This window comes from Corythoichthys intestinalis, chromosome 3, assembly GCF_030265065.1.
Source record: "Corythoichthys intestinalis isolate RoL2023-P3 chromosome 3, ASM3026506v1, whole genome shotgun sequence".
Lineage (NCBI taxonomy): Eukaryota > Metazoa > Chordata > Actinopteri > Syngnathiformes > Syngnathidae > Corythoichthys > Corythoichthys intestinalis.
The window spans coordinates 17,827,069-17,837,460 of record NC_080397.1 but is presented as its reverse complement, the minus strand read 5'-3'; the positions used below and the strand labels follow the sequence as shown (position 1 = coordinate 17,837,460).

At 40.7% G+C, this 10,392-nt stretch overlaps 1 protein-coding gene across 1 annotated transcript; it reads left to right on the top strand.

Moving 5' to 3' along the window:
- The first annotated feature begins 4,479 nt into the window (after positions 1 to 4,479).
- Positions 4,480 to 5,315, top strand: LOC130913092 (protamine-like protein). Its single transcript, XM_057831405.1, has 2 exons — positions 4,480 to 5,003; positions 5,048 to 5,315. The coding sequence occupies exons 1-2, from the start codon at positions 4,480 to 4,482 to the stop codon at positions 5,313 to 5,315; spliced, it is 792 nt and encodes a 263-aa protein (XP_057687388.1).
- Positions 5,316 to 10,392: the final 5,077 nt, after the last annotated feature.

Below are 10,392 nucleotides of genomic sequence, written 5' to 3'. Positions count from 1 at the left end.
TTGCATGTAATTGACTTTCCAATATATCTAAAAGTTGAAAAGCAATAAAACTGCCACAAAAAAATGATTGAAATGAACAAAAATATATATTTTTATAATGGGTCAAAATTATTTTTCGAGCACCATAGACGTCATTTGCTTTTCATATAATTTTAAAAATATATATATACAGTATATATTTTTGGGGGGGGGGATTTTAAATTTTTTTTTTTTTTTTGACCGGAAATATTTTTTGGGATTGAAGCAACTTTTTGGGGGGATTGAATGATTTAGACACAAATGTCCTAATAATAATATGGCCCAAACACAAAAAGGGTTACTTCAATCAAAGAAAACTTTATCAATTAAAAATTAAGTGTTCAAATGCAAATTTTTCAATCTCAAATTCCCACCATTCCCACCAACATGCTTGACTGTAGGCATGACACACTTATCCTTGTACTCCTCACCTGGTCGCCGCCACACATGCTTGAGAGCATCGGAACCAAACAAATCAATCTTTGTATCATCAGACCATAGGACATGATTTCAGTAATCCATGTGCTTTGTTGACATGTTTTCAGCAAACTGTTTGCTGGCTTTCTTGTGTACTGTCTTCAGAAGAGGCTTCCTCCTGGGGTGACAGCCATGCACACCAATTTGTTGTAGAGTACGGCGTATGGTCTGAGCACTAACAGGCTGACCCCCCCACCTCCTCAATCTCTGCAGCAATGCTGACAGCACTCCTGTAACGAGTCACGTGACATTTTGGAGGGAAAATGACAAGCAGTACTCAATTTGGACATTTAGGAATGTAGGTAGTTCCCATGCGATGTACTTACTTTTGTTGCCAGGGGTTTAGATATTAATGGCTATATTTTGAGTTATTTTAAGGGGAAAATAAGTGAAATATTATATAAGCTGCACACAGACTACTTTTCATTGTGTCAAAGTTTCATTTTGTCAGTGCTGTCCCATTAAAAGATATATTAAATATCTGCAGAAATGCGAGGGGTGTACTCACTTTTGTGATATTTTTTTCATTGTGACATAATTTGTTTAAAAGCTTAAAATATGCGAGTGAATAATTTTTAAAAAGTTGTGCTTTTTTTTAAAACTAAATAATAAACATCAATTAATGATTCTAAGCTTAAAATGATAGACAACTCGAAAGTTAAATATTATTTACCTTCTTTTTATGACTGGGTTGAAACAAAAGTCGTTGCGCGGTGTCTGTAAACCCGGGTCTCCAGGGTAAAATGGACAAATTAAAAATAGTTCAGGGGCTTAATGCGCCATGAATCTTGCCTGGTACACCAGACTCACCGCTGTTCCAGCTATTGAGTCTGGCCACCATTCACGCGGATATAATTTCCAGGGCGGAGCAAGCCACAGCAAACAGACAGCAAAGTGGACCAATCACCGACGGGCACACGTGACGTTAGTAAAATGACGAGGGAAGGACGAGGGACTTGTGCGCGGAAGTAAACATACGAAGAGAGCGGAGTTTATTCAACATGGCTAGCGCGAAACACTGTTGTCAATGACTCGTGTCGATGTGTTTTTGGTAATTTAAAACTGATTTTACCGTGGATTGGAACATATTCTCGGCTCTCCCGTTCACCATCTGTGTTGTAGAGACGACTTTCGACGCGCAAGAGTGACGTTGCTCGTTAAGAACACGTCACGCAAATAAACGAATCTGATTTGTCGATTGATTTTGTACCTGCTCGATAGGCCGTTAAAAGGCTGGTTCCCAGACTATACTCTCAGTGTTTGAAAAATACAGGGAGAATAGTCTGGCAGTGCCAGGCAACCATGAATCTGCCATTGCAGCATATAGACATATTGTTCTATAAAGTTCTTTTGGCTTAAAATACAGCAGTTTGTTTTAAAAAGGGGTGCAAGAGCAGAAACTGGTTTTTTAGCCTCATCTGTGTTTTCTGCCATATATACTAGTATATATGCAAATCTTGCTTTTTTGTGCAATGGCTTAAGGCAGAGCTTCTCAAATAAATAGTGGGGCGCAGAGCCATACCAGGGGTGGTGCATGTGACCTTGTCAAACTTTTTTGCTGTACAAGAATAAAGTGTAATTGCACATCCACTCAGTGGGTGGCGGTGGCCCTCTCATTTTCAGAGTATGTGCAGTATTTTTGAACCAAACAAAGAGCACACAGCAATGAGCACTGGAGATATGAAAAGCTAAGACGAGGAAATATGACATATGTAGCGTTTGGCTTTCAGCTTGGATTTTTAATATAGTGGGGGACGAGGAAAGACCAGTCAGCTTACTGTGTCTAAAAATGTTTGCAGCGGGCAGCAGGAAGCCAAATCAATTAAGACGTCACTTAAAGACATTAGACCTCAATCCCATTAATAAACAGCTTGATTTTCGCTTGCAGCTGCAAGGCTAAATCCTCCCCCACCTGTTGTTGCTCAGTGTAAGTGAGTCAGCTGCGCTACACGATGGCTGGAGGAGGTGAAACTCCTAAACTTTTTCCCCCATCAAAGAAAACGAAATCGCTGGTAGAGAAGGGCCAACCGACATGTAAAACATTTGTGGAGGGTAGCTGCCAAGGAGTCATTACCTCAATATGCTTTTGCATTTATACAAAATTAAAGGTTAGCAAACACTGTCATGAACGTTTCCCACCAGCTACTAGAGTTAACTCAAGCGTGTTTAGTGTGTCTAGCAGTGGTAAAACCTGTTTTCTTTTCTCTGACAACTGCCTGTGTTGAGAAAGAGAGTGTGTATGATGTGAACATGATACGAGTCATACACAGCTGCTTTTTATGGAAAATAATTCAATTATTTTTGTTCTGATGGTAATAATGCTGAGCCGTGGCTGTGGGTTTAGGCTCACCTAAAGGACTGCATTTATTTTAATTTTATGTAGAATATTTTATTATTTTGTTTTTAAATTTATTTTAGCTTAACATTATACAGTTCCAATTTGCTAATATGCTTTGAAAAATAAAAGTCCTGTTCAATGGAAAAGTTTTTTTTTTAACCCAGATATCTCTAACACATTTTAGAGCTGTAATTGCAATACCGTGATACCGTGATATTTTGGCTTAAGGTTATCATACCGGCACATGCCTTTTTGCAGTAAAACCAAAAATGAGCTCAAATTTCAGACTTATAAAGGCGCTTTGGGTTATCACGTACTACAAGTTACAGACGGCCGCGGCTAGAGAAGGGCCAACTGACATGTAAAACATGTTTGCGGAGGGTGGCAGCCGAGGAGGCAATACCTCCAATATGGTTTCGCATTAATACAAAATTAAAGATTATTAAACACTGTCATGAACGTTTCCCACCAGCTACGAGAGTTAACTCCAGCGTGTTTCTAGCGGTGGTAAAACTTGCAGGGTTTTTTTTTTTCGCTCTGGCAACAGTCTGTGTTGAGAAAGAGTGTGTATAAGGTAAACATGATGAATCATACACACATGCTTTTTATGGAAAATAGTTCAATTAATTTTGTTCTAATGGTAATAATGTTGAACTGTGGGTTTAGCCTCACCTAAAGGACTGCATTTATTTTAATTCCAATGTTTTTTAAAAAGCATATTTCAAGATTATACTTATGTTCCAATTTGCTAATATGTTTCGAAAAATAAAATCCTGTTCAATGGAAAAAAGGTGTTTTTTTGTTTGTTTGTTTGTTTGTTTGTTTGTTTTTAAACAGACGCCTCAAAGTAACACATTTTAGAGCTGTAATTGCAATACCGTGAAACCTTGAAAACGTAATATTTTGGTTTAAGGTTATCATACCGTCAGAATATCATACCGGCACATGCCTAGTGACAACTCTATCCTCTCCTCCCTGTCCTGCCTAGTGAACTATAGCTATGAGCTAACCATGAAGGAACTTGGTATTATCCAAGTTAATCGCCAGCCAATCACAGACACAAACAACTATTCATACTCACCCAGACTCTCTAACCTTTCAGCCCCCATCAAGGTAAAACATAACTTTGATGAAAACAGCAAGTCAGACTCTTGGGTCACTGGATTAGCAGGGGGCCGTGTGGGTTCTGGGGTGACGACTGAGATCCAAACCTCAAGGCATATGGTAGCGTAATTGCTGAACATGGGGGTGAGTAAAGCCTAACTACTCCCCACGGAGGCAAGTAATGTAGTCCATGCCTCAACCTACGGATGAGCGCCGGCATTTGATGAAAAGTAACTTATAACTAGCCTTTCCTCAAATATTTGAGTCTTAGTGTAATAAGGTGTGTCTGTACAGATGACATCATTTCTGATTTTGAAAACTGCGCATCATTGGTTCACGGCTCTTAACTTGCACATCACCACTTTGTTTCAAAGTCTCTCATCTCTCTAAAGTGCATAACTTACTGAGAGCCGAGAATCTATAAATGCCAGGTGCAAATTCCGGTCTGGCATAATTAGCATTTGATCAATGCACGTATAATTTAAGCACCTACAAAGGATCCGCAAACTGTTAAATACGGCTTAGGCTCACCGCCACCGACAATGAGCCCGCGAAGGAGATCCAGGAAGAGGGGCGGGGCCGTGTCAAACCTCCTCCTGAATGCCATCTCCTACGGCGGCATGTCGGGAGTGACCTTTACTGGCCTTAGGAAAGTCTTGAAGGCCAATGGTCACTATGACATGGCGAACAATAGAGCTCGGCTCCGTCTGGCTGTCCACAGGCTGGTAGCCAAAAAGTATGTTGTTCGCACAAGGGGGAGACGCCTCAAAATCAACCCATACGGCCCTCGCAGGTGGAGGCGGCGGCGGCGGAGGAGGCGGCGGAGGATGAGAGGCAGGAGAAGGAGGCGCAGGAGGTCCACACCTGGGCGCAGGAGGAAGAGGGGAAGGAGAAGGTCAAGGAGGAGAAGGAGGAGGAGGAGGAGGAAGTCCCGCAGGAGGAAGTCTCGCAGGAGGAGAAGGAGGAAGAGGAGGAGGAGGAGACGCATTCGGAGGAGGCGGTATCGCAGGAGGAGGCGCTCTCGGAGGAGGCGGTATCGCAGGAGGAGGCGATCCCGCAGGAGGACGTACCGCAGGAGGAGGAGGAGTACATACCGCAGGAGGAGGAGGTACCGCAGGAGGAGATATTCTCGGAGGAGAAGGAGGTATTCTCGGAGGAGAAGGAGGTATTCTCGGAGGAGAAGGAGGTATTCTCGGAGGAGAAGGAGATATTCTCGGAGGAGAAGGAGGTATTCTCGGAGGAGAAGGAGGTATTCTCGGAGGAGAAGGAGGTATTCTCGGAGGAGAAGGAGATATTCTCGGAGGAGAAGGAGATATTCTCGCAGGAGAAGGAGAGTCAGGAGGCGCAGGCTGAGGAGAGTCCGGAGATATCGACGTAGGAGACCAAGGAGGAGGAGGAGGAGGAGGACCAGGCGATACTAAGCCAGAGTAACAGAAAATGGATAGACAGTACAGTGTTGTCCATATTTAATCATCATGTATATACACTATTTTTTTTTACCTAATTGATTTTTCCACTTTCAATGACACTTTGGTCGGATATTTTTCTTATGTATAAATAAAACATGCATAGACATCTGCTTTGCCCTCATTGAAGGTGTAACATTTTTACGGCTGATCGAAAAGTAAGTGACATTACAGCTCAGTGGGCCTCACTACAAATAATGTTTTAAATGTGTAGTAACTAACTATGACCCATACAATGTGAAAAAATATCAACATTTATGTAAATTTTAAATTGTAAATTTATCATCTTGATTTTTTAGGATTAATTTCATTCTTTCATCTTCCATTCAGCTTATCCTCATGAGGGTCGTTGGGGTGCTGGAGCCTATCCGAGCTAATATGGGCAGTATAGGCAGGGTACACCCTGAATTGGTTGCCCAAAAACCTGCATTGTTGGCTGAGTGACCATCTCAAATGAGCAAATTGGTTGTTTCTCTTGTTCCCTGTGATTGGTCTGCTCCAGCACCCCCACAACCCACGTGAGGATAAGCAACCCTTCAAAATCAAAATTGCTCTTATCTACTATACTTTACCGAACAAGACAAACAACCAATTTGACCATTTGAAATGGTCAATCAGCCTACCATGCATGTTTTTGGGATGCAGGAGGAAACCGGACTGTCTGCAGAAAACCCACAGATACCCATTTTCTGCTAAAAGAACAAGCATGCCTGTTCATTGTTAGTTGGTTCAAATTTCTTGCTTTCCAAGGTTGATTTTCCCATTCGCAACAAAATGTCCATACGTCATTACATTAGCGAAAAAGCTGTCCACTCGAGTGCCGAGCCAAATGCTCGTCACATCCTCTGCATGATGGCTCCTTGTTTGCGCGTAAAATCCAGAGAGTTGCCGCGGCCAAATGTGAGCATGTACACTTGTCATCCTATTGAATAAGTGTCTCAAAATTTCTATTCTGCAGTAGTAAAATAGAAGCACTAGCAACAACCCTGCCTCCTGATGTAGTCAGTGCTTTGCTGGTCCCCTTGTTTGGTCTAGGAACGAGTTGTTGCCTGCTAAGCACCCGTTTTCAGCCCCTTGGGCCAGCGCTTGGTTGATCAAAACAGAAAAGAACCGGTGCTAGGCTGAGCAGGATCCTGGAATTTGCAAACGCTACATGGACAGGGGGCCTCAGGCTTCAAAGCCTCCTTAGTACTGCGATTAATTACGATTAATTAATTTTTAAGCTGTGATTAACTTGATTAAAAATTTTAATCGTTTGACAGCCCTAGTTAAAATGTTTATAAATCGATGATTTTACCCCCTAACTGTTGCATTTTGACTGCCCACCATCATGTTCATGTTCTTCCCACTCAATCAAATGCGCATGCCTGAAAAATATGACGACAAGATCCTTCTTCACACCTACTCGCCAAGGGCCATGCTGCAGTATAAACACTTTCCCATATACACAGCCAATCAGAGCAAAATTTTAACTGTGGTGGGCAACATGAAAAAATATATATGGCTCATTGAGCAAGATAAATATCTAGTGTGTCTAGTCTTGGCTTTGTCAGATGTGATGCCAAGCCATTGACAGGGTCTCCCTCCCATGCACCGATCAACTATTTTGTGGGGCGTCGTAGCGCATGCTGAAAATTACGGCAATATTTTCTCACATTTAGCGCCAAATAGTGCGTGTGTGTCTGTAGTGTGACAATTTTAGTCACTTTTTGGTCCGTGTACCTTTTGGCCATTCATTTTTCCTTCTAATTATGGAAAACGAGAAACAGAAAACGAGTCCAATTCCGTTTTTTTGTTTTTATGTGGTTTACAAAAAACCAGAAATGAATTGTGTCCTGTTTCCTGATTAATCACTGGAAATTCAATAACGGAAAACGAGCCTTGATCCGTTTTTCCAAAACGGAAAACAAAAAAAAGATTATGTTATATATTATATATATATTATATATAGGTATATTATATATAACTGTATATATTTTAACAAATGGTTTTTAAGCACCTCAAATGTAATAATTATGATGTTTTAAACATGTTACTGTCCCACTGAATTATTTTAAAACAAGAATAAAGTTATAGAAAAATGCTTGGCTCTATTAAATGGCTCTTAGTGAGGCTACTCAAATCATCTCAAGCCGCTCACTTACACACAAGGAGTTACCATAGCAACTGTTTAACAAGTTAAACGATGATTGACGCATGCGGCGATTCTGATGTCAGGGACTCTAGCAAGAGCACACACAAACATTCGTCAACATCGTTAACTTTAATAAGCAACTATAGAGCAGTGCCTGACGATCAAAGAGCAGGGAGAGGGAGGTAGGGAGCGAGAGTGAGCTACGCGATTGCTTGGGACAGCTGATCTGATTTTTTTTTTTAATTGAAAAAAAAAATCCCCAATGGACTGAGGGCGCGAAGTTTGATGCACGAAGTAGCAAGGAATCACTGCATTTTGTTTTTGGATTTCCGCTCAATAAAGTAACATTTGAAAAACAACGGATTATGGCTTGCTTTCCGTTATCGAATTACCACGACTATTCATTTCTCATTTTTTCTTAACACATACAGTATATTATAAACAATGTTTTCCGATTTTTGCTATCCAAAAGTAGAAAGAAGAACGAGTGGTCGGAAGGTACACAAACCCTCTCACCCCGCCCCACGAGTTTACCTCTACATAGGAGTGGGAGCTAGAGATGTCCCTATCAATCAGGATGCCGATCGATCGGGTCCGATCACGTCATTTTCAAAGTATCGTAATCGGCAAAAAAATATCAGCCATGCCTTTTTTAAATTATATATGTATGTATATATTCGAATTAAATGGTTTTCTAATTGTATTGAACGTTACAGAAATAATATGATAAACTCATCCAGTCTTTACTTTAGCTTAGGGTTATCAAAAATATTCCAATACCGGTGGCAATTAATTTATTTAAAAATGTGTCACGTTAAAATATTTAATGCAATTAATGTATGTGCTGCACGACCCTCACACTCATTGTCGCGCTCAATCTGTAATGACATCGATTTACCTATACAGAGAGGTAAAAGGCAGCGCAAAATGAGTAGAGTGAATTTTGGCAGCCTTTGGAGCCTTTTTTTAATTGGCTAAAGCCTTGCAATCCCTGTCCCTATGATTAGAAATATCATGGGAAGCAAGGTGGCAATTGATCTTTGTCTTAACACCTTACGTTATTTCCCAACGCAGAGAAGATATATCAATCGGTAGCACGACGCACAGTCATGGTTCCACTTCCCATCATGCATTTGGGATGGCCACAGTATCATTTACTGAAAGCTCAACAAATATACTACATGGCAATGTTTAGTCACAATATACAAAGTCACAGGTCTTTCTATCCGTGGAACCCTCTCACAGAAAGAATGTTAATAATGTAAATGCCATCTTGAGGATTTACTGTCATAATAAACAAATACAGTACTTATGTACTTTATGTTGAATGTATATATTCGTCCGAGTTTTATTCATTTTTTTCTTAATGCATTTTCAAAATGTGTACGATCGGGAAAAATTATCGTGAATGATTGGAATTGAATCGCGAGCAAAAAAAAAGCAATCGGATCGGGAAATATCGGGATCGGCAGACACTCAAACTAAAACGATCGGGAGCAAAAAAAACATGATCGGAACAACCCTACTGGGAGCCTCTTGTTACCTCACGATACGATACGATTTGCGATACAAAGCTCACGATAAAGGAGATCTGACGATATGGCGATACAACTATTATCGCTACATTGGTCAAGAAATCATTCTTGAATATTCTACAAACAACTAATAAACAGAAAAAAAAAGCTTCTGCTGTGAATTGGAATGAGTTTATCACTAGTAGACGTCCAATCCATTTGAAGTGAGAGGGTGGCAGCCATCCCTGCCATCCCTCCCACTTAAAACGGATTGAGCATCTATGGCCGTCAGCGGCAGCCAATGCCAGGCAATGAGGTAATTTTGGGCCATTTAAGGTCATTTACCTGTTGATTTTCAGTTACTTCCTGTTGATTTTGGGGCATTTTACAGGTCACTTCCTGTTTATTTTGAGTTACAGAACAGGAAGTGACCTGGGAATCACCCAAATGAAAAGGCAGTGACTCAGACTCAACAGGAAATGACCAGTAAATGCCCTGAAAATCGGACAGAATGACTGAATGCTCTGGTTTAGAATGAACGAACGTTCCCAGTCTAAATGGGTTCGGCATCGTGCACGGTCTGGGCACCGCATATGGTATCCCATTTATATACAGTAGCACCAATGTGTTTTAACCTTTGCGCTGTTACCGCCTCTTTCCCTTTAAAAAAAAAAAAAAGAAAGAAAAAAAGAAAGAAATGTTGTTTTTGTTCCTAGGGAGCGCTACACACATTTATGCATATTTTGGTTTATTTATTTATTTATTTTACATTTTATCAAAGTTTCACCCAGCTGTTGAGTTTGGTGAGTTTTGAAGCATTCTGAAGGGATCAAAGTAGGGCTCAAAGCGTCGGCGGGACAAAGAATGACTGCTAGGGGGCGCTACATAGTGTTTTTGGAATTTGTCTTTACACGGTATCAAAGATTACACCTGTCTTGACCTGCCTGCCGATTTTGGTGCATTTTGAAGCATTCTAAGGGGGTCAAATTGAGCTCAAAGGGGCTGCGGAACAAAGAATAACTATAATAATAATAATGATAATTATAAAAATAAAACAGAGGAACCACAATAGGTTACCTAAAAAAACATTGTCACCTGCATTTCCATTCTGTTCAGTTATGGATGTGTTCTAACTCAAATAAAATCAAATCAACTTTTGTTTAGACCAAAACACAACAAGTTATCTCAAGGAGAAAAGAAAACATGTTTTAAGGTGCAGTAGCCCTATGCTGGATTTTGACTTACTTGAGCATTGTAGCTTTTTTTTTTTTTGGTCCCCCCAGATAAGACTAATGCCCACCCATACCCGGCATCCTGCTAACACCGCTGTCGTCAATGCAG

Excerpts from the sequence above, each read along its gene's own strand:
- LOC130913092 (XM_057831405.1), top strand. The coding sequence starts at position 4,480 with ATGAGCCCGCGAAGGAGATCCAGGAAGAGGGGCGGGGCCGTGTCAAAC. Across the intron at positions 5,004-5,047 it reads AGGCGATCCCGCAGGAGGAC|ACCGCAGGAGGAGATATTCT; the intron begins GTACCGCAGGAG and ends GGAGGAGGAGGT.